General features: G+C 37.6%; 2 protein-coding genes across 2 annotated transcripts; both read left to right on the forward strand.

Moving 5' to 3' along the window:
• The first annotated feature begins 2,890 nt into the window (after positions 1–2,890).
• On the forward strand, positions 2,891–6,805 carry LOC147864683 (putative UDP-arabinopyranose mutase 2). Its single transcript, XM_087318809.1, has 5 exons — positions 2,891–3,005; positions 4,043–4,339; positions 4,904–5,154; positions 5,595–5,763; positions 6,366–6,805. The coding sequence occupies exons 2-5, from the start codon at positions 4,043–4,045 to the stop codon at positions 6,705–6,707; spliced, it is 1,059 nt and encodes a 352-aa protein (XP_087174935.1). The 5' UTR covers positions 2,891–3,005; the 3' UTR covers positions 6,708–6,805.
• Positions 6,806–13,800: 6,995 nt separating this feature from the next.
• LOC147864684 (uncharacterized) lies at positions 13,801–25,160 on the forward strand. Its single transcript, XM_087318572.1, has 4 exons — positions 13,801–16,615; positions 17,045–17,493; positions 21,373–24,079; positions 24,573–25,160. Exons 1-4 carry the CDS (start codon positions 13,921–13,923, stop codon positions 24,965–24,967), a joined length of 6,246 nt encoding a protein of 2,081 aa, XP_087174698.1. The 5' UTR covers positions 13,801–13,920; the 3' UTR covers positions 24,968–25,160.
• Positions 25,161–25,576: the final 416 nt, after the last annotated feature.

Consider the following 25,576-nt stretch of genomic DNA (forward strand, 5'->3'; position numbering starts at 1 on the left):
TGCATTGACATTCGAGAATGTTTCAATCATTCGAGAATTGAATGATGAGATGGAGATATTGTTCCAATTTTTATGTTATTGGGGTCTACAACACAATTGGAATATGCGTAATGCCTTCATGTTTGATAATAGACATGGGGTGAGCCTATATAAAGAAGCTTAAAGGTATTCTCATGTGGAATTTTTGGATGTTAGAGCATGTGCGGATCATTTCCTCAAATGCATATTCAAGTTTTTTAATAGCATTACAGAACGTCGCTCTCCCTACATAGGCATATGATAGGTAGAGGAGACTGAGAAGTGTTCTAACTAAGTGGATTTTACATACAAATTTACAATTAATATAATTGTGTGCTTTTACCAAAGAGAGAGAGAGAGAGAGAGAGAGAGAGAGAGAGAGAGAGAGAGAGAGAGAGAGAGAGAGAGATGATTCTTCTAATATATACAAGTGACGTATTTGAAAGAACAATTAACATCTTTGGATGTGTAAATTATTCTCAACTAGACCATATCCTTTTGTCATGCATGTTACTATTAATGAGTCATTAATCAAGGAATTTAAATAGGTATTGTAATCACTTAAAGTGAATGGTAGGTAAATAGTGTTAACCGTGAAATGTATATATCTTGTATAATGTATAAATAAATGAAGATTATAACTCTTATCTTCTATGAATCGTTATTGCTATTTAAGGTGTCCTTGACACATTCATATATAATTATGCATTGCAATGGCACCATTCGACAATAACTTTGTCCAAAAATATATCTTCATGGCCACTCATTTCAATGGTCCATGATATTCTAACCGGTACAAAACTCTTTCAAATATTCCTACTGAAACTAGTACAAAACCATATCAAAAGCTTATATTGGTCTTAGAAACCAACTATAAAAAATTGTTGGACCCAGTGATATTTGATGAAAATAACATTGCGGTTGATTGGTTTAAATAACTGACATGGAAATAACATAGGACTACATTTGCTTAATTATTCATATGACACCCATATATCTTCATGGCCAATCATTTCAATGTTCCGTGATATTCTAACTAGTACAAAACACTTTCAAATATTCCTACCAAAACTAGTACAAAACCAGTAGGAAACTAGTACAAAACCACATCGAAAGCTTATATTGGTCTTAGAAACAAACTATAAAAAATTGTTGGCCCCATTGATATTTGATGAAAATAACATTGCGGTTGATTGGTTTAAATAACTAACATGGAAGTAACATAGGACGACATTTGCTTAATTATTCATATGACACCCATATGTGTGGGTGTTCATTATTTGTCACGATTTGTGTCGATGACCTTTTTTATGTCCTACTCACCAATCAAGATATTTAGGTACGTGGGCTCAAAGAAAGAAAAGTTATTTAAGAGGTCATCACAAGAATGTCAACATGATTTAATTGCAATCCAATATAGCAATTGTAGAAAAAAGTATGCCAAGTGTCTTTGTCAACCAATATTTGATACATGCTCATGATTGTTGATGATGTATTTAAACATTGTCCCCACATAAGGTTAGGCTAAAAGCCCCAACGTAAGGCGACATCATTGAAATATCCCTCTTAAAGAAAGACGTGCTAAAATATTTTCTAAGTTTTACAATCATAGAGTGATACATACTTTTACCAAACAACTTCATTTGGTGGATGGGTGCACCAATGACTTGATGCCATAGTTGGTTGCAATTGTACATTGAAGATGTTTATAAAGTTGGGAGAGGTTTTTTGAAGTGATGTTCACAATAAAGGAATATACTGGGAGAAATTCTATCTTGTTTCTACATATCATTAAATGATAGTTTGATCTATGTGGTTCCGTGGAAGCCCTTGGTTGAATTTCAATAAATCATTGAGTTGGAATGCCCAATCTAGGTTAAGGTGGATAGTACCTATCTCCTTTATAGTATGTTATTCAACAAGATATGGAACGATCAAGTAAGGTGATTGTTGACTTGAGTGCCAAGACCCATAATCAAAATACCAATTGTACATGCTTTGACATATGAGTAAGAAGAACCTTACTACTTAGATTTCATTGAACCCTTAACGTATGTGAATTGTTCATTGCCAATTGTATCGAGGATTGTATGTAGGTCATTTCTTTGATTGTGGCACATTCGAGACAACTTATGGAACTCCAAAGTTCGACAAAAATCACACGCTTAAAGACCAAATTGGTTTAGTTTATTTTGATTGAGCCCACGCTAGTGGTTGCTAGAAACTTGATTAAGTCACTCGATCGCCTAAACACACACAAGACGCGATGGAGAGAACGAGAGAGAGAAAGAGAGAGAGGGTTTGACATACTTACTTGGGAGAATGCACACTACCATTTCCTTGTCTATGAGCATCACGGTTGGTATTCCAAGCCACGTTTGCAAACCAAATAAAAAAAGGGCCTTTGTTATATGGCCTTTTGCCATGCTATCGGGTGAAGGGTGGTCAATTGGCGGACGTGTAAACCCATGCTTGGTCTTGTATTGGAGTGCTACAAGAGGTCAAGGGCTTCAGTGTCATGGTGGTAAAGCAATGCAGGTCATGAGGAATCTCGCTTTTCGTGTAAATCCCCGCATAAAGAGCTGGTGGGCAATAATGTAAGGCTTAAGCTACGAGAGGAGAAAGACGGATTGATATATATTAACTAATGTCTTTTAAGAGAGGCCGTAATATGGCCTATACAGAGATATTCCGGTGCTATAGTGGTGGTGACAATGTGTAGTAATCTGGGTGTTTTTTTGGTAAGTTTATGGTTGTCTCTAGTTAAAATACAAGCCACTTTGTAGGAGTAAAAACATATACGTATGTATGTAGAGAGAGAGAGAGGGGACATACGAATACGTATACATACATATACGCATCTATGTACTTGTATATATATACATATATATATATATATGTATATTTGTGGTTGTCTTTGAACACGTCCTGTAGGTTTTCTCCTTTCCTCCATTGTTCTCTGTATAATTCTCTCGGCGATCTTGAAGGTACTCTCTCTCTCGCTCTCGTTCCCCCTCTGTGTAAGCTTTTTTTTTTCATGGCATTATTAGGGTTTCCTTGCATTTGCGTTTCTATTGGAAGTATTCAAACTAAGGAAGAGACATTTCCATTTTCTCTATTATTATCTTTTTAATGTACTTGCTTAGATCCATAGGATTTGTTTTTTTCTTAATCCACACAGCTAGATAAGAAGATGTTTCATTTGTTTTTGAATTTTTACTCCACTTAGCTCGATCCATCGATTTTTGATTTTTTGATGCACTTAATCAGATCCACAGCTTTGTTTTTTGGCATCTTAAACGAGAAATATGTTTTTGATGTTTTTTTGGGGGTTATTAATGATGCTTTTTTTTCTGGTTATTAATAATTTTGTTTTTTAGATGCTCCTATGCCAGATCTTTGTAGATCCATTTGCTAAATTAATTCCTTTTCTTTATTGTGTCTAGCAATTTTTTTTCCTGATTTTATTATTATTTTTCATATGTTGTGATATAAGGCTATGCCAATATATTGAATTTTTCTTAACATCATACAGTACATTGTCATATGCAACATGATTATTAAGAAGAAAAACCGAGTAAAGAATGCTGCATTATTATTGAAGGAATTGAACTATGTCAAATTACTTGAATTATCATTTATGTTTTCATATGGTGATAATTATTAAATGGAAAAAACCCTTTCCATGTACAAGTTTCAACTTTTCTGATTTGTTTTACACGTTGAATTGTTATTGTTACTATCTAGTAATGCTATACGGTACATAATTATTGAACAAAATTGGTGTTCATATGTTCATAAAGATTGTGTCATTAAAGTTTTCATTTTTAAGATAAAATTTGGTCATTATTAAGATCAAACAGAATCTGTGCTCATATGAGCGGAATGCCTCTAAAAGTTTATTGTCAAAAGGAATGTGGTTATGAAAATAAAACCCTTTATCCGTTAAAATGCCTATGAGTGGATATATTGTATTACTATCATTATTATTTCCTTTTTCCGATCTATTTTTCTCTCCATGAAGATGGCGTTGAGAGATGAACTTGACATTGTTATTCCAACGATCCGAAACTTGGATTTCCTCGAGATGTGGCGCCCATTCTTTCAACCTTATCATCTCATCATTGTGCAAGACGGTGATCCGACAAAGGTTATAAAAGTGCCCGAGGGTTTCGATTACGAGCTCTATAACCGCAATGACATCAACAAGATCTTGGGCCCCAAAGCCTCTTGCATCTCGTTCAAAGATAGTGCATGTCGATGCTTTGGCTATATGGTCTCCAAGAAGAAATACATCTACACCATCGATGATGATTGTTTTGTATGTCATGAATTTTCTCCTTCTTCCTAAGTTTTCTGGGGTTCATGACAGAATTGACATATACATGTACATAGCATACTTATATTTGGGTATTTATATATGCTTTGGTTATATGATCTCTAAGAATTACATGTACACGATCGATGATGATTTTGCTTGGTAAGCCATTATTTCTTTGTATTTTCATGTTACATGATGATATACTCACACCCATATACGCATGTGTATGTATGATAAAAACACCCATGTATTTTAATGACTTTCCCAGGATACTCCAAAAGCCTACAATTTGCTTATCTCTCTCTCTCAAGAGATTATAGAGACCATGAGAAATTTTGTGAGGGAGATTGTAGAAAGGGAGAATCTGTAGTTGCCAGTTGGACAGAGAGAGGGACTAATTGTGGATGGCATTCTTGAAAATTGGGGAAAATGTGGGGTGTTTTGAAGGATAGTTTGAGAATTTGGTGAAAGCATGCATATTTTGGTAATTTGCCTAAACAATTATATATCTTATTTTCCATTGGCATAAAAACTGAAAAGCAAAATGTATCTGGGTATTTGTAGGTAGCCAAGAATCCAGCTGGTGATGACATAAATGCTTTGGAGCAACACATAAAGAATCTTCTGACTCCATCAACACCTCTTTTCTTCAACACTCTGTACGATCCGTATCGTGAGGGTGCGGATTTCGTGAGAGGTTATCCTTTTAGTCTCCGTGAGGGTGTTCCGACTGCAATTTCTCACGGTCTTTGGCTCAACATCCCTGATTATGATGCTCCTACTCAGCTTGTGAAGCCATCGGAGCGAAATACAAGGTGAGATTTTTTATATTAAATTCTCCCTCATTGTAAATTATTGGTGATTAAAACATATCGTCGTTTAAAACATTCCAAAAATGGCTTCTATTGTAACAAGCATTAAAAGTATACTTGTTTTCTCTAGACTTGAACCCACAACCTTGAGTTGATGTAGACTTAAGGTTACAAAACATGAGTGAAAACAACGCACATTAGCATTAGATCCAATTTCTCTGGAAACGAACAACTCTTAAGAGTTGATGTAGACTGAAGGTGGAAAATGGTGTACATTAGCATTAGATCTGTTTCCCTTAGATTCTAGCTCACAACCTTAAGGGTTGATATTGACTTAGATTATGAAGCACAAGTGACATTAGTAATAGCTATAGAAACAATGTGCATTAGCAATAGAAAATTAATGTACTGTTATTTATTTTTGGAAATGATTGTTTTGTCAGATATGTAGATGCAGTTATGACAATACCCAAGGGTACCTTGTTTCCTTTGTGTGGGATGAATCTGGCATTTAACCGAGAGCTTATTGGACCAGCCATGTACTTTGGACTCATGGGAGATGGCCAACCAATTGGGAGATATGACGATATGTGGGCCGGATGGTGTGCAAAGGTATACATATAACTGGTGTTTAAAAAAAAAAAAGGTGCATAAATGATTCAACGAGGATACTTGAAAATGTAGGGTGCATAAATGATTCAACGATGGTGTCTGAAACATGCTGAAATTTTGGCATATCGAAATCTTTATTAACTTAAAAAATTGTGGCCTGTGTGTGTTTATGGGGGACAGTGCTTTGAAGACTGTTTTATTCATTTTTAATATTCATAGTGTTTCTATTTTTTTATAAACATGCTGAAAATTAGGCTCATGTCATGTATGAAGGATGAGACCATATTACATGGCCTTTTTATAGAAAATTTACTATCTTTAAATCTGTATTTGTGTATGTGGGTCCTGGATGCATTTATAAATATCTTTTGATAAAGTTTCATGCATCATTGATTGCTTGCTACTTGGTATTGAGAAATGCTGACTTTTTGTAGCATTGCTTTTGACATTTCATTGGTTGCTTCGTGATATTTAGAATATTGGGATACCTTTTTGTTCTTATTGATTGCTGCTTGATTAAAAGGTGTAGACTTTTGTTTTCTTATTTTCAGTAAATCTCAATGTCTCATTGATTGTTAATTGAAATCAACAAAATTGGTTAGGTAATTTGTGATCATCTCGGTTATGGAGTGAAGACTGGCTTGCCTTATATTTTCCATAGCAAGGCAAGCAATCCCTTTGTGAACTTAAAGAAAGAGTACAAGGGTATCTTTTGGCAAGAGGAGCTAATTCCTTTCTTCCAGTCAGTGAAGCTTCCAAAGGATGTCAACACGGTCCCAAAGTGTTATTTGGAATTGTCAAAACTAGTCAAAGAAAAGTTGAGCTCATTAGATCCTTACTTTGTCAAGCTTTCTGAAGCAATGGTCACTTGGATTGAAGCATGGGAGCAACTTAATCCTTCAGAGGAAGTGGCAATCAAGGAAAATGGCGTCAAGAAACAATAGACTAGGACTTTAAAAAATTTATGTTCTTGTTAATGCAGCTTGTTTTTCTTTTCATTTGAATCATATTATTTTTCAGGCAAAAGCTAGAATTTGCGATAGCTAAGAGTGCTCTTTTTGCATAAATGGGGTGTGTGTGTCTGTCTTATTGAATATTCTAGATCGTGGAGTGATTAATCAAATTCTTTGATATGGGTACTTTGATATCAATCATTTTCATGATTACGTGGATGAGTTTTCAGAAGTGTAGCAAGGTTAACTGTATAAACTGGTAACACTGCCCTTAACAATACCATCTCCAGGGTGGTGTGACTTCTCGTGAGTTTGGAATGTATTGTGTGCACGAGTTGCTGTGTGGAGAAGCTCCACAACTTGCCTCAATAGAGGAATGGCATCAACGAAGAGTACTAATGTAATGCAAAGCAATCATAAGTACACACATGATTCTTTCTTTGTGTTCTTTAACTACCTCTATCGTCTTAACCATTACATACACACTAACCTTGCTTTTAACTACCTCTGTCAAACAGTTGACTATATTCATGTGTTGATGAACTCATTTAACTCTTTTGATCCGAATCTGTATTATTGTCAAGATTTGACATCGATGTTCCAATCAGTATCTCTAGCAATACCTCATTGTAGCCCTAAGGGTCACCCTTCTAGTTCACTGTCAATATCTATGCATACTTTGCATTCAGACTTGACCATCATAAGGTCATTCATCCCAACTTTAGAAGAGGGATTCCTAGTAAAACAGTCTATGTCTAGTAAAACTGGGCACAAAATACTATAAGACAACAAGTCTATCTCTAGGAAAGGGTTGAAAAAGAGGCAGAAATTGAGGAAGGAGACTGAAGGGATAGAGTTGAGCTTAGGGTGAGTGTTTGGGAGGATGTATAGTGTGAGAATTGTGAAGTGCATGCTGCTTACAACATATGGAATAGGACATGCTCAGAATTAGAGCTAACAAAGGAGAGGTTTTGCAAGGTCTATATACCACAGCTTAGAACCTCGTGGAATCACTAACCAATAGTATGCAAGAAGATAAAGAAGGGATTAATTAGCGATGTGACAAGTGTTTGTTTATAGGTCATAATAATAACTCTAATCTCTCTTAAGGTTCAATTTTGGTCATGAAAAAGCTCTAAAGTTCTGGTGAGATCTTTATTCTATTCTATTCTTGAATTTTCTCATTCTAATGACCTTTGAGTCGCTCATAGATTTTTTTCAGTTAATTTTCTTTGAATTACTCCATTCTAGTGCCATTTGATTTGTTTATGGGTTGTGATTCCAATGTAGTTTGACTCACTAGTTGACTTATCATTATTATTATTATTGCATCCTTTGACTTATTATTATTATTATTATTATTATTATTGAGGGCCAACTTACTTATCAAAAAATACCTAAGGAATGACTTTTATTGATGAAAGATTCAATATTTACTAATTGTACTCTAGTTGGAAATAACTTCAGTGGTCAAATACAAACTTAATTTGGTAAGTATTATTCTAATTGCAAACTCAATATGCACCAGTTATAATGACCCTAATCTCAGCCACCCTACTAGAGCGCATAATACAATTACAACGAAACTAACATCAAGCTTTCGAAAAAAGCCTATTAGAGTGCACAATACAATTATGGTGAACTTGACATCAAGCCTTTCCAAACAAAATGCATGAACACATTTTATGACGACTCTAACATCAAGCCTACCACTCAAGGCTTGACCTCCTAACACTAAGGTTATTAAAAGCACACACACATCATCATTATACCATCAAATTTACTTTGAGTTAAAGTATGTTAACAACCTTTTTAGTGATCTCTAAAGTGGATTGATATTCCCTAATTCACTTGATAAGGTTATATTTGTTTTGGATATTGTACATTGAGGGTGATATATACAATAGGGGAGGGTTTGGTTTAATACATAACTAGTCCTACCCCTAAGCACGTGGAGTTGCAATATTGGACTTTTCTATGCATATGATGACTCACAACTTTCTTTATTGCAAACATGTGTTTGGAACTCACAACCATGGATAGTTGTCCAACATTTCATTGAGGGTGTAAGAGATGGGAGGATAAGAATTAATGCATTGTGGTGTTAATTGCTTAATGGAAGTATTCCATGTAAAACTGATTCTTCATATTCTCAACATTTGGTTGTCTTATGGTATGACACACTCCTTTTATGGGCACCGTTATCCCATATAGTCAAGCATTGAAATTCCGTGCAAAAGGAGTTACTCATGTCTTCATGATTATTATATTAGCATGGAAAGAAGAGATTGATCCCCCAACTTAATCACTTGTTTTGTTTTGGGGTAAATAGGCAGGAGATGGCACAAACTGCACTCGTTATTTTTATGGGTACCATCATCTAGTAGAGAGCATTGAAATTCTCGATTATTATGTTTGCATGGAAGGAGAGATTGCTCCATTAGTTTAATCGCCTGTTTTGTTTGGGGGTCAAAGAGGTGGGAGATGTAGTTGATGCTTGATCTTAGATATATTAGATTTTGTTAAAGCAGGAGTATTATTATTCATCCCACCCAATTATAGATTTATTTGGCAATGCCTTTAGAATATAAAATTGATGGGGGTCCTTTACCTATATAAACTGAAGAGCAACCATGGGTTGATTTGCTTTCATGGGGTTAAACTCAATTTTTACAATCTCTTGTACCATTATTCCATTGAGTCTCTTTGATTTCATGGCTATCTTCTAAGGCTAAACAATAATGGAACGCACATAATTCTTATTCTGATGGTAGCACATCTTGAAACATAGTTGACATTATGAAGTGTCACTTCTAACAAAGGTCTTCATTGGTGATTAGCCTTTGGGATTAGCTCTAAAGAGATGTGGACTAGCAACATGCAATGTAATCATCCCTCTTTATCAAATAATGCAATCTTTTTCAAACTCATTTAATGGAGGGGTGATTAAAGTTCTTCCTATGCTTGAGTATCACTTTGGATGCCATTCGCCCCCCAACATATAATAACTATTCCAACCCACTTGAAGTTTAGAATCATAACGTTACACCTATTTGTCGATAGCACATTTAATACTGAGATATTTGAAGCTTTACAACACTTGTATTAGTTGTCTATTGTATGCAAAAGGCGGGGTTTAGTGTCTTGGTTGTTTGTCCGCAAATAGTTAGCCCTCTAATTTGATAGAATGTTTCAAATACATCAACTAAGTGTTGCATATTGCGATGACAGTATGATGCTTAGGCAGAAAAAATACTTGCCATGGGGACAAATGTTAGGGTACAATGTTAGTTTAGTAAGAGACTGGGAGGTTTTCAAAAGGAAGAGAAGGGAGGGTCTGGTTTGTAGTACTAGGTTTATTGGCAGGCTGGAAAAGGTGACCCGTTTGATAGATAAGGCCGTTGATGGTTTAATTAGGCTGAATGAAGAAGAGGGGGTCTGGTTTGGGTGGTTTGTAGGTGAGGGTGACGTACAAATTATCCGTGGCAGGTGCCCATCTAATGAGTATCGTTTGTGGGGCAACCTAAGTGCTCTGTTAGACAATGGCCAGTGGTTGGCAATGCGGGTTACAATATTGGAAGGTAAGAAGTGGCAAGTAAACCCGGACCTAGGGAAGTTGGAAACTGATTGTAAACTTCAGATAGTTGACAACAAGCTCGTATGTGATTTGGATTGGGATCCACTAGAGGTGTGGTGGTAGAAACCGGGAACGGACAAATTAGAAAGGTTTTTCGAGTACAATACTAAGCTAGGAAGGCAAATCATTGGCTCCAAAGCAATGCGTGCTGCTCTAACTCGCAATAGTTGGAGGGATAAAGGCATATTCGATGACTTGTTGAAGTCATTTTGGAGGAGACTATGGGCGTTCGATATCCCCCAAAAAATAAAGCTTTGGTTGTGGCTTCTTCGTCATAAAGCGGTACCGGTAAGGGACTGGCTGAGGTGTCGTGGTGATGAGGCTGGTTGCAAGATATGTGGACACCCTTTGGAATCAATCCCTCACTGTTTTTGGAATTGTGGAGAGGCTATTAGCATTTGGGGTAGAAGTCTCAGGATAGTGGCAACATGCGATGTGAATGGGAGAGTTGTATGGGGGTCCTTACAGGGCCTAAAGTTAACAAGGGAAGGCTGGGCTGAACAATTAAACCCCCACGGTCATGGATTTATAGTGCAGGGTGGCAAGGTGTTTCAACGTGTTGGAGTTTGACCTGGCACTAACTCAGCAATTTTAGAAGAGATATGGATGATGGTGGCTTGTTTATCGGTCTGGCACATTTGGACCAGGCATTGTAAGTATGTTTTTCAACAGCAAAAGCTCCCTAACGGTGAGGTGTTGTTAAATATCTAGTTCGAGTTGGTATCTTGGCTGCGGGGACGGTACGACTCAATTAAGGGGGAATCTAATGCAGCTGAAAGAGCTCGGTCAAAGTTCCTGCTTAAATAGGGTAGTTCTCCTATGGTGGGTAGATCATCATCAGGGCCTGAATGGAACTACCAAGCATCCTGATGGTTGTTTTTGCCAATGGCTTCCATTAGTGACATTGTGTTGTAAATATGTATAGATATGGTACAAGTTAATTACTAGGTTATAGCCTATAGGAGTTGTTGGGATACTTTTGTTGAAAATGAGGTGGGAACTATGACCATTTTGTTGAGAAGGCCAAAGTTGGATTGCTGAAATTTTGGTGGTCTATGATGTACTTTGTTTATTAACTAATGTGAAGTAGTGTTTTTTTTGGAAAAAAAAGAAAAAAGAAAAAAAAGTGTTGCATATTATAACAACTATGAGAATAACACAACATCATTTGCATGAAAGAATTGGTAAGGTTGTTCGACAGAGACCAAAAGGTCATGTATCCATACATTCCATAATGGCATCTAGTTAATTAGATGAAGAAAAAAATCACACATTTTTTTTTCCAAAAAAAAGATACTACATTAGTATTAGAAAACGCCATAAGGCTAAACATACAAGATATCCACAAATCCCCTCTATTTTTCTAAATTCTAACCATCGGTTTAAATAAATACTTTGGTGTTGAGTTAAACCACTCCACCTTATCAAAAAGCTGTCTATAAAATATACCTACGTCCTAGTTGGCATGAAACTCCAAACGCTTAAGCTCCGCTTGGTGCGTAATTAATTGCATAAGTTATTATTATTATTATCATAAGTTAATTGCGTGTGCGAAAGAGAGAAGCAATGCATTCCCTAATCCCATCTTGTAAGTTAGAAAAAATATTGCATAATAAAGAAGTACCAAAGTCAAGCCTTGAACCTAAAGCCTAAAGTTGGTGGTTTTATCGCACATGTTATTTGGAAAATGTATCCGAAAGGTTTGTCTTCTTGTTACTTTATGCCTAGATGATGAAACTTTAGTCAATATATTGAAAATGGTCCACATGATGACCTGGAAATTATATTCCATTTTCAAAGGTATTTGGGTTGCATCATAATTGAATTGGAATGAGAGAGATTTCCACTACCTATAGTGGTGAACCGTGACACCACTCAATTGTGATTCCATTCTAGAGTTTTTCACACTCATTTGTTAATATAATTGTGTGGTTTCAACAAAGAGAGAGACAGAGACAGAGACAGAGACAGAGACAGAGAGAGAGACGATTCAAGTTCCACATTCGACCAAAAACATTACTTTAAGATGTGGTGTTTTGAATCAATGGTTGGGTCCATCCTTGACCGCAAAGGTTTCTTGAATACAATAATTGAGAGCAAGTAAAATGATGTACATTCTAGAAAATGTTGGTGCCTTCAATCATGAGATAATATTGGCACATTGCAAGAGTAAGGGAATAAATCAATTTATTTGGATAATCTCCGTCCAAAGGTTGAAGCTATTATGTAAGGGATTAGATCGATGCACAATAGTCTCTATGTTGATTGAAAATTTCAAAACACAAAAGCTAATGATGAAGGCATTTCAAAGCATGCTTATCTACTCACATACACTCTTCCCTCTCTAAAATAAATTATTTTGTCTTACTGATGGGGTCATGACTCATCCCCAAGGTTTAAAAAAATATCACACTATCACATCCATTTAATAGTGGTTGTTGAAACAACCAAATCATTGAGTGTTGAATTTCTAACTTTCTGTCCATGGTGATCTAGTAAAGTCATGTCAAACTAGTTGATGATCACGATCAAACTTTAATTAACGTAACTGGTTACGCTTGCGGAAAAGGGTAACGTCCATTTTCAAGGGCTTTGCAATCCTCAAAATTTTGAGGGCTTGTTGAGAAGTATCAATCCTACATTGGATAAAATAAATGTAGGAGAGAGAGAGAGAGAAAAAGAGTTTGGTGTCGTAGTTTTCTTTAGATCCCTAGATACAAAGGGTTCTATAGTTTGTTGTAAGTTAGTCATGGTGGTGTTTTTTCTTTCGTAATGAAAGCCATTATTTACGAGAGAGAGAGAGAGAGAGAGAGAGAGAGAGAGAGAGAGAGGTGTTTAATTGAGGGTATTTGGGAAAATAATGAAAAATACTATTGCATTTTAGAGTTTCTATCTATTTATAAAGGGCACAAAGTCCAATATAAACTTTCCTAAATTCATGCTAATCAGCATGTTCTCAATATCTATAGAGTCTCATGATGCACGAAAAGAAAACGTGACCTCTTAGCAAAGGAAAATTCCTCGAAAAACTATTCAAATTTGCAAGAATAATGTTTGCCAATTTCTTTAGGATGAAGCATGTTTCCTATTGAATTCCTTAAAATATGCAGTCATTCTATTACAAAACTCTAATATGGAAGAGAGACACACTCTACTACAGAAATATAGAAAGCTTAGAAGAAGTTTCTAATTGCCTTCTTCTTGTTTTTCTCAATAATACAAGGACAAAACTCAATCAATGAGTAACTAGGAGCGTTCCCTAAAAGGCTACAACATATCTCAATCGCATGGCAAAAACCTGTTTTGAAGCTCTACTGACACAAGTATCCAACACAAGCGAAAGAAAATCGGCCATACAAATATTTCGAGTGTACAAACAAAAAATAAAGGCAAAGGAAACAATTAGGAAAAGGCATAGGCAAATACACGTATACATAAATATTTGACTGAGTCGTCGATAGTGTGCTTCTTGGAAACAAGTCAAAAGACCAAAAAAGTGAAGATAAAATACATTGATCACAAAGGTTCAAGTGCACATTAGGGCAAAAGGTGTGTGCACAAGCAACCATGGTGGTGCTTAACCCATTCTTCCTCTTCCTCTTCCTCTTCTTCTTCTTCTTCTTCCATGTCTCCAACCCTTGGCTTCATACCATTGCATTCGCTCGTAATGCCCCCAACCTTACCGATGACGCCCTTACTCTCCTTCGATTGAAACAAGAGGTTTTATTGCCTAGTGACTCGCCCCTCGAGTTAACCTCTAGTGGGTGGACCTCCGAAACCATCTCCTCCGTGTGCTCATGGACACGTGTCACTTGTTCTAACAATGGAGATAACTCGACCAATGTTGTTAGCGGTTTGGATTTCACAAATCTCAACCTTAATGGAACCTTGAACCAAACTGTGTGTGCCCTACCCAACCTCACTCAACTCCTCCTAAGGTTCAACAACTTCACCCAACCCTTCCCTCTCTTCCTCCTTGACCTTTGCCCCCACTTGACTTACCTTGACCTAAGCCAAAACTGGTTTTATGGGGACCTACCCGCCAACATCTCTGCCTTGACCAAACTCCAGTACCTAAGCCTAGAGTCAAATTCCTTCACTGGACCAATCCCGGCCAATTTCGGGAGCCTACCCGATCTCAAACTACTACGACTCCGTGGAAACAGCCTTGAAGGACGCATCCCGCCCGAGCTAGGCAACCTTTCGAACCTCCAGAAACTCGACCTCGCCTACACATTTCCCAACGATCCATCGGTCTATCGCGTGATCCCACAGGAATTCGGCAACCTCACGAATCTGGAGACTCTTGAGCTCGCTGGATCGAATTTTTTTGGGTCCATTCCGTCGAGCCTAGGTGGACTCTCCCAATTGTCCATGCTCGACCTAAGTGGTAATAACCTCACTGGCATAGTTCCCCCTTCTTTGGCCAACCTCACAAGCATACAATACTTCTACCTCTACGATAACCAACTATCTGGCCCTCTGCCCCAACTCGGACACCTAGATGACCTTATCGACATCCAAATGAATGAAAACTACTTCAATGGCACCATCCCTGAGAGCTTTGCTACCCTATCCTCCCTTTACAAACTCCATCTTTTCAGCAACCAACTTAGTGGCACTTTGCCCCAAGGGCTTGAGTTCCTACCAAATCTAACAACCTTGGTGCTCTACAACAACTTCTTCTCGGGTGAGATTTCGCCGGAATGGGGACTCCACTCGGCCCGCCTCATCCAATTCGATGTGGGCAAAAATAGCTTTTCAGGCCCTCTTCCCCCTCATCTTTGTCATAGTGGAACTATTCAATACATCTCCTTCATGAATAATAGGATGAATGGCACAATCCCGGACAACTATGGGTTCGAGTGTGAAAGCTTGCGTCGGTTTCGCGTGGATGGGAATTTTCTCTCGGGGAGTGTGCCGAGCGGATTGTGGACCCGACCCAAAGATGCCCTTACTTTGCAAAACAACATGCTTTCAGGTAACATTAACCTTACAAATTCACAGGGTGCAAGAGGACTGAATGTGTTGTTCATAGACTATAATGAGTTTGAAGGCAAAATTCCCGATGACATCGGAAAATTGTGGAATCTAACCAAATTCACAGCCACCCACAACAAGCTCTCCGGGGATCTACCATTTCAAATCACTACCTTGACTATTTTGGAGAGCCTCAATTTGTCTTCAAACATGATCTCTGGTGAAATCCCCTCTTCCATTAATGCATTGGAAAGGCTCAACTTCCTAGATCTATCTCATAACAACCTCATAGGTCCTATACCGCCTCAATTAAGGCTACTAGAGAACCTAAATTACCTCGATCTGTCTTTCAATTCCTTGAATGGAACTTTCCCGGACGCTTTTGTGAATGAGGCAAGCACCGAACTTACGAATTTTAATGTCTCCTACAATAACTTATCGGGGATTGCTCCAAAACAATTGGTAGATACGTTCCCGGGTAGTTTCAATGGAAATCCATTGCTTTGTTATATGTCTTCGTGTTATACAACCTCAGTGGGTACAAACAAGGATAACAAGGGTCAAAGCCGATTAAAAATAATCATAGCTGTGGTGTTGATTTCCATTGGTGCTTTGGTATTATGTGTAGCTATTGCTTGGTTCTTGTGTGTTAACAGAAGGATTAAACTTATGAACGAAATAGATTGGAAGGTGATGCCTTTCCAAAGGTTAGATTTTAGTGAAGAGAAAATATTTGAAAGGCTAGATGAAGAAAATGTGATTGGGTCAGGAGGAAGTGGGAAAGTCTACAAAGTGACCTTCCCAAAATGCAAAACAATAGTAGCCGTGAAGAAAATCATGTGTCAAGGTCCACTGACAAAGTCAAGAAACAAGTTCATTGCATTCTCAACTGAGATGAACATTTTAGGGAATGTCAAGCACAAGAATGTTGTGAAGTTGTTGTGTTGTTGTGTAAGTGATGAGACCAAGCTCCTAGTCTACGAATACATGCCACGTGGAAGTTTGGGAGATGTTCTTCACAAGCGATTCACGACCGAGCTCACCAATTGGGAGACAAGGTTTGGCATTGCATTGGGAACAGCCAAAGCACTCTCATACCTTCACCATGATTGTATACCCTCTATATTGCATCGAGACATCAAGAGTAACAACATCCTTATAAGTTGGGATTTTGAACCTAAGGTCGCCGACTTTGGCGTGGCAAAGACGATGGATATTATGCCAGACGGTAAGCTAGTCGAGATGACAAGAGTGGTTGGTTCAGTTGGCTACATTGCTCCAGGTAATTACTTCACAATGCTTTTGTTAGGAGCTTATGCATACATATAAAATCTAGATAGTGATTATCTACAATATATTATGATATGAATTTTGACATTAGTGGGAGAATTTTCTTATTGGTTAATGGCATCATGAATCCTTGATACGAATAAAAATCAAGACTTTAAATGGAATTGGTTAATGGCATGGACTTTAAATGGAATGTTAGGTATCATGTTAAATGCTCTAGCTAAAGATGTTTTATTGAAATAAATTACCATTTCCACCGAATGGCATGGTATTGTTTTTAACGCTTGGGTTCTCATGAGGGATTTCTAAAGCTATAAATGTATGAACAAATTAGTAATGTGTTTGATAGTAAACAAAATTAGGTATATACTTTTTTATGAAGTTGTGAGATTTCTTAAACATGATTTAATTTTGAATACAGAGTATGCACGCACATTGAAGGTCGACGAAAAGAGTGATGTGTATAGCTATGGAGTGGTATTATTAGAATTGTTGACGGGAAGGAGAGCAACACTAGGTAGCGAGGACAATATGGATGTACATAAGAAGACTTACATTACGGGGTCCACGGAACACATGGATCTTGTGAGATGGGTAACAATAATGGCAAGAAGCAAGGAGGATGTGTGGACGGTGATGGATACAAGGCTAGACATAATGGAAGAACATAAAGAAAGCATAGTGTCCCTACTCAAGATCGCGTTGCTATGTACAAGTAGTCTTCCTCAACGGCGTCCCTCCATGAGGGAGGTGGTGGAACTTCTAAATGAAGCAACCCCGGTGCACACTACACACTCAAAGCTCTTGAGAAGTGCCACCCAAGGACATAATGCAGTTAAGCAAAAATTGAAAACCAACCCCTACCTTATCTGAAATAGGAAAATGCCAACCCCAATAACTTTGCAAACAACTATTACGTGGATGACTTATAGTTGTTGTTTGAGGACAATGTGGGTGAAAGAAAGGTATGTTGAATGGGAGCCGACAAGCCTCATACTCCTCTCTGTTGAGTGACAAGCTCAACATGAACCGAATCGGCTAAAGGCCGAAAGGCCGAGCCGGTTGAAGAAGCCGAAAGTCGGATCGGCTGAGTAGAGCCGGTTGAAGAAGCCGAAAACTAGATCGGCTGAGGAGAGTCGCTTGAAGAAGTTGAAAGCTAGGACCGTCTGAAGAAGTCATTAGGTCCTATATCCCTATTTTAGTAATAAACAACAAGTCAATGTCACAGCTCGTAAGTGAGCATTAAGTACTTTGTTAGTACTTGTGATGGCACACTTTCAGGGGGCTTGTATAAATGTGTTGGATGAGCACATTGTATGTATGGAGTCTTTTTGTAATAGAATTTTTTGTGTTGTCTGCTAACTTTGTCTCTCTCTTTCGCTGTGTACTTGATCCCTGCTCACATTGTCTATGTATTCCTAAGTGTCTATAGTTTGCCGGTTGAGCCGACTACTTGTGTAAGCTTCCACACCTTAACTTTTTCACTCTCAAGGCCTCTTTTAAATGTGATTGGTGGTGGGGTGATTGAGAGGTTGGGTTACACTATTGATACTGGGAACTTAAAGCAAAAGTGGATCAAAACATATTGTTGATCTTTTCACCTAGTAGTCGACATATTCACTTAAAGCCCAAGCCTTGTTGGAAGGGCAATTGCCGTCGGAAGTACAAAAGCTAAACAAAAGGCTCTAAATGTACCAATGTAGTGAAATGAATTATCTCATGCAAATGTAACTTCATATTTATGAATATAATGAATTTGGATATGCACAAGCATATAAAGTTTTTATAAATAACACCATTGTAATACTAATGATCATGCCATACATACAAACCCCATGGAAGCTTGTTTATTTTGCACTTGTGTGTATCATATATTATACATTGAGCAATAATCATTGTTGTACCTATCGTATACACATTGGTATGTATTAGTTTGAAGTAAATTTTTGGTAGCATGTATATAGGTCTCATATCAATAAGCAACATTCAGATTACTCATTTTAAGTTTAGAAATGTCAATTCTAGCCTAAGTAAAAGAACTAAATGTAGATTTATGAATAACATGCTTCTATGACAATTATCGTAAATTTTAGTATTTGTGATTGTTTGCTTCAAAACAATGGGTTTAAAACATGAACATTCACATATTGTCCATGATACAAAAGAGTTAAAACAATAACATTGCCCAATTAAAAGACTATGACAACATCGAAAGTATATTAATCTAATTCAACTCACCTTTGCACAAAAATGGTATGAAAGTGTTTACAAAATTTCATAAAATCATCTTAATCTTTTTTTTCTTTTTCTTTTTCCAAAGGCAAGACATCATGTTTGTCATTTGATTTGGTCTAAAGGATGATAGTGGGTATAGCAATGGGCCCGATTCATGTTTGGCATTTGACTTGGTCTAAAGCATAATATGAACCATACGTACCATACATGCATTCGCATTCAACTATGTTTCAATCATTTGAGTATGGCATTTGATTTGGTCTAAAGCATAATATGAACCATGTGTACCATACGTGTATTCGCATTCAACTATGTTTCAGTCATTTGAGTATGGTAAACACCCTCGAAGTATGGTAAATAGTAAATAGTAAATACCATATTTTTAGATTTATTTTTTACCATAAGGTAAAACTATTTTTAAAGGTAAAAAAGTTAACAACATTGCAAACATCAATCACATTGCTTTCTTAATAGCCATATGCTTTTTTCCATAAATTTTAGTAACAAAAATAAAAAAATGCCTAATCTTCATAACTCTCGGTTGTTTGATAAGGCTTACATTACTCTATTCAAAGATGTTGCCAAAGAAAGGCTCTCCACCAAGAATGCCAATTTGCACTTGAAGGTCATTGATCTATTATTGACGATGGTGTTAAACCAACCCATTATACATTTGTTTGCCTCTTCAAAGCTTGTGCTATTGTAGATTGACTTGAGGAAGGAAAGAAGATACATGAACATGCTCGCCAAAATGGTTATTGCTCTAATATTCATGTCGGCTCTTCCATAGTTAGTATGTATAGCAAATGTTGAGATATAGTTGAGGTAGAGAATGTGTTCTCTTCATTGCCTCGCCGGGGGGTGGTTACATGGAATGTTATGCTCTTTGATTACGTTAAACAGAACCAAGTGTACAAGGTTTTGAAGCTCTACGAACAAATGCAAGAAGAAGGATGTGGGTCAACGTTTGAGGCTAAATGGGAGAGGAAGGGAGTTTGGCATCATGTTGATGTGTAGAAACTGATGGCAGGAGAAGATATATGCGTTGTGTAGAACGTTCACCCCTTTTTGAGCAAAAATAAAAGTAAAGAAGTTAAACTAATTTAAAAACTAAATAAACAAAAACACATTAAATTATATAAGCATTAATCGATAAATTTTTTTAATTAAAATTAAATAAACATTTAAGTTAATTAATTAAATCAATAAAATAATAATAATTAAACCATTAAGGGAAAAAAAAAAAGTTAACCAATAAACCTTTAAATCAAACCATTTAAACTGATAAGCCTGAGTTTTAAAACCAAACCAAACTAAAACCGAACCGTTTATTAATAATCTAAACCAAACCAAACCGTTCCCATTTTTTGGGAGCCGATAACCATTAAACCATGACTTAATGGTTTGGTTCGGTTTGAGCCAAAAGTGGCCCCATAGCTAATAGTGGGTTCAATTTATTGGGTTTCTACAATAATCCAAATTTCTGGGCCTATGTAAAATAGCCATAATGAATTTTTCTATTTATAAAAAGAGGTATATATATATATATATATGTATATATATATATATATATATATATATATATAGAGAGAGAGAGAGAGAGAGAGAGAGAGAGAGAGAGAGAGAGAGATAGACTTATTTCGTAAATATGGTCAAACATTCTAGAAAATATTGGGGACTTGATAAAGTGCGATAGTGGATGATATTAACAAATCTAAACTTTAGGACATTGGCACATTGTAAGTTTAAGAGTTCATATAAATTAATTTGTTACATACACTCTAAGTCAATTGAGGCATTTGATTAACGTAAGTATGAAGGGATTACATATATATATGCGTGTGTGTGTGTGTGTGTGTGTGTATCATAGTCTAAAATAAATCATTCCCTCTCTATAAAATCTCTCCTATGGTACTCTTTATTTGGTGATCCTATCAGTATCTAGCCTCCAAATTTTGATGGGGTAACATTCATTTCCTAGTTCTTGCTGATACAAGCAAATTATTGAGTCTATGCTTTTGAGTTTTGAGTCGTTGCAAGATAACAGCCATTTTAAGGATTTGGGGTTTCTGAGCCGGACTAGGGAAAAATGCAACAATAGAGTAACTCGGAATTCCCCCAAAAAGCATACAAAGGTGCTCCAATGTACATTAGAAAATTGTTTCAAGCTTTGCAATTGGTTTGCGAATTTTTAACACAACAAACCCAATAATGAAATCTGGTATGAAAATTAAAAACAAGCCTTATCCAATAGGAAAACTACACTTAGGAAAACATTTCACGCGCACATGATGACCATGGTTTCTGAGCAACACGACATGATTGAAGGGTGTGAGAAATTAGAGACACAAATATATAGAGTCAAGAAAAGTGTGCCATGAATAAGACCATGGGCTCAAAAAGTTAAAAGGAGAGATGATAAAGAAAAGAAAAGAAAAAAGCAAACCCTCAATGCTGACAATGGTCCCTAACATATCAAAACTTTGATCCACACAGGCTTCAATTGCACCTTAATGCCAAAGTACATATGCACTAGCAACCATGGCACTCCTTAATCCCTTCTTCTTCTTCTTCTTCTTCTTCCATGTCACAACCTCTTCGTTTCATACCATTGCCTTCGTGATTAGTGGCACCAACCTCACCAATGACGCTCTAACCCTCCTTCAATTGAAACAAGAGGTTTTATCGCCAAATGACTCGCCCCTTGTCTTAACCTCTGGTGAATGGACCTCCCAAACCATCTCCTCCGTGTGCTCGTGGACACGTGTCACTTGCTCTAACCATGGAGATAACTCTACCAATGTTGTTAGTGGCTTAGATTTCACAAATCTCAACCTTAATGGAACCTTGACCCAAACGGTGTGTTCCCTACCCAACCTCACTCACCTCCTCCTAAGGTGCAACAACTTCACCCAACCCTTCCCTCTCTTCATCCTTGACCTTTGCCCCCACTTAACTTACCTTGACTTAAGTCAAAACTCGTTTTATGGAGATCTACCCACCAACATCTCTGCCTTGACCAAACTCCAGTACCTAAGCCTAGAGTCAAATTACTTCACTGGACCAATCCCGGCCGATTTCGGGAGACTACCCGATCTCACCCTACTACGACTCCGTGGAAACAGACTTGAAGGACCCATCCCGCCCGAGCTAGGCAACCTTTCGAACCTCCAGAAACTCGACCTCGCCTACACATTTCCCAACGATCCATCGGTCTATCGCGTGATCCCACAGGAATTCGGCAACCTAACAAATCTGGAGTCTCTTGAGCTCATGGGATCGAACTTTTTGGGGTCCATTCCGTCGAGCCTAGGTGGACTCTCCCACTTGTCCATGCTCGACCTAAGTGGTAATAACCTCACTGGCATAGTTCCCCCTTCTTTGGCCAACCTCACAAGCATACAATACTTCTACCTCTACAAAAACCAACTATCTGGCCCTCTGCCCCAACTCGGACACCTCGATGACCTTATCGACATCGAAATGAGTGGAAACTACTTCAATGGCACCATCCCGGAGAGCTTTGCTACCCTCTCCTCACTTTACAAACTCCATCTTTTCAGCAACCAACTTAGTGGCACTTTGCCCCAAGGGCTTGAGTCCCTACCAAACCTAACAATCTTGGTGCTCTACAACAACTTCTTGTGGGGTGAGATTTCGTCAGAATGGGGACTCCACACCACCGGCCTCAACCAATTCGATGTGGGCAACAATAACTTTTCGGGTCCACTTCCCCCTCATCTTTGTCATAGTGGAACTATTCAATACATCTCCTTCATGAATAATGGGATGAATGGCACAATCCCAGACAACTATGGGTTTGAGTGTGAAAGCTTGCTTCGGTTTCGCGTGGATGGGAATTTTCTCTCGGGGAGTGTGCCGAGCGGATTGTGGACCCGACCCAAAGATACCCTTACTTTGCAAAACAACATGCTTTCAGGTAACATTAACCTTACAAATTCACAGGGTGCAAGAGGACTGAATGTGTTGTTCATAGACTATAATGAGTTTGAAGGTGAAATTCCCGATGACATCGGAAAATTGTGGAATCTAACCAAATTCACGGCCGCCCACAACAAGCTCTCCGGGGATCTACCATCTCAAATCACTACCTTGACTATTTTGGAGAGCCTCAATTTGTCCTCAAACATGATCTCTGGTGAAATCCCCTCTTCCATTAATGCATTGGAAAGGCTCAACCTCCTAGATCTATCTCATAACAACCTCATAGGTCCAATACCACCTCAATTAGGCCTACTAGAGAACCTAGATCACCTCGATCTATCTTTCAATTCCTTGAATGGAACTTTCCCGGACGCTTTTGTGAATGAGGCAAGCACCGAACTTACAAATTTTAATGTCTCCTACAATAACTTATCGGGGATTGCTCCAAAACAATTGGTAGATACGTTCCCGGGTAGTTTCAATGGAAATCCATTGCTTTGTTATATGTCTTTGTGTTATACAACCTCAGTGGGTACAAACAAGGATAACAAGGGCCAAAATCGATTAAAGGTTATTTTAGCTGTGGTGTTGATTTCCATTGGTGCTTTGGTATTGTGTGGAGCTATTGCAAGGTTCTTATGTGCTAAGAGAAGGTTTAAAAAGATAAAGCCAATAGATTGGAAGGTGATGCCTTTCCAAAGGTTAGATTTCAATGAAGCCAAAATACCGGAGAGGCTAGATGAAGAAAATGTGATTGGGTCAGGAGGAAGTGGAAAAGTGTACAAAGTAAGCTTCCCACAATGCGACACCATAGTGGCTGTGAAGAAAATCATGTGTCGAGCTCCATTTGTAAAGGAAAGTAACAAGTTTGTTGCATTCGCGACCGAGATGAACATTTTAGGGAATATCAAGCACAAGAATGTTGTGAAGTTGTTGTGTTGTTGTGTGAGTGATGAGACCAAGCTCCTAGTCTATGAATACATGCCACGTGGAAGTCTGGGAGATATTCTTCACAAGAGATTTGCGACCGAGCTCACGAATTGGGAGACAAGGTGCCGCATCGCAATGGGAACGGCCAAAGCACTCTCATACCTTCACCATGATTGTAGACCTTCTATATTGCATCGAGACATCAAGAGCAACAACATCCTTATAAGTTGGGATTTTGAACCTAAGCTCGCCGACTTTGGGGTGGCAAAGACGATGGATTTGAATTCCAATGCTAAGCTAAGGTATTTGACAAGAGTTGTTGGTTCAGTTGGTTACATTGCTCCAGGTAATTTCATTACAACTATTTTCTTCAAGAGCATATTCATACCTATATCATCTAGATAGTGAATGTCTCAACATAAAGTTTAGCTCATGCTAACTCCTATATTTTTCGAGGTCTGAGAAAGTCTACAAATTTCTCCACGCAAATGGACACACTTAAGAGATGAGTGCATTGGGCGTTCTGGGTGTGTTTCCATCACATGTTTAGCCATCATAAATTGGGTTACTTTTAGAAATTAGTTGTCGTATAAACTTGCAAATTTACTAATAGTGTCTTAAAATGTAATGGCAAGTCTCATGTTAAATGTTGTAGCTAAAGATTACCATTAACCTAACATGAAATGGCAGTGTTCTCAACCCTTAGCTTCCCAAAAGGGATTTCTAAAGCCATATGTCTATGAACAAATTATTAGTCTATTTAATCTTAAACTTAAGTAGTTATATTTTTCTTTATGAAGTTGCAACAATTATTAAACATGAGTTAGTTTTGAATGTAGAGTATGCACATACATTCAAGGTGGACGAGAAGAGTGATGTGTATAGCTATGGAGTGGTACTACTAGAGTTGTTAACAGGAAGGAGAGCAACATTCAATAATGAAGCAACATTAGATGATGAAGACAATATGGATATACATAAAATGACTTACAACGATAAAGAACATTTGGATCTTGTGAGATGGGTGAAAAGGATGGTACAAAGAAAGGAGGATGCGTGGAAGGTGATGGATACAAGGATAGAGGTAATCGAAGAACATAAAGGAAACATGGTGTCCATATTGAAGATTGCTTTGCTATGTACGAATACTCTTCCTCAACAACGCCCGTCCATGAGGGAGGTGGTGGAACTTCTCAATAATGCAACCCAAAAGCAAGGACAAAGAAGATTGTGAAGAACTAGAATAGTTCTTGCATGCAATAATTTTTGGATTTGAGTCCTGACCAAGTAGATGTTATTTGGTTGTCCAAGAAAATATTCTGACACTAGGATACAAATCCTTCCGTTGTGTTCTCTATGATCTATGAATACACAAACACAAAATTTGCCTCTTTCCCTCAATATATATGGGATTAATCTCTTGTTTGTTGTTTCTCTCCCTATCACTAAACCTAATGGTTACTACAATAATGGAATACAACTCTTGCTAGGTCACAACATAGAAAAGCTCCCCCAAAATCCATACAAATGGTTAATCAATCTCTTACGCAATTAATGGAGAAATAATAAGCCTTGCAACAAGATTTATTATTGGTGGGGTTAGAATGGGTTACACAACTTGTAATACCTCTATGTTATGCTAGAAGCTTGTATTGTACTTTACCATTCCTTGGGCCTCCTTGGTTTCTCGACCTTTTCTTAGACCTTGGTTATAGGAACTTCAAAATCTATTCTTGCCATGAGATGTGAATCGTGATGGAAAGGAGACCACTTGTTTTGCATCTATTGTAGTGTGCCTTCAATTTATTAATGCAAGTACGATTGATTCGTGTGTGGTCAATCC

This window comes from Azolla caroliniana, unplaced genomic scaffold (genome assembly GCF_043228905.1).
Source record: "Azolla caroliniana isolate FFs.n. ecotype wild unplaced genomic scaffold, voAzoCaro1.0.p SCAF_4, whole genome shotgun sequence".
NCBI lineage: Eukaryota > Viridiplantae > Streptophyta > Polypodiopsida > Salviniales > Salviniaceae > Azolla > Azolla caroliniana.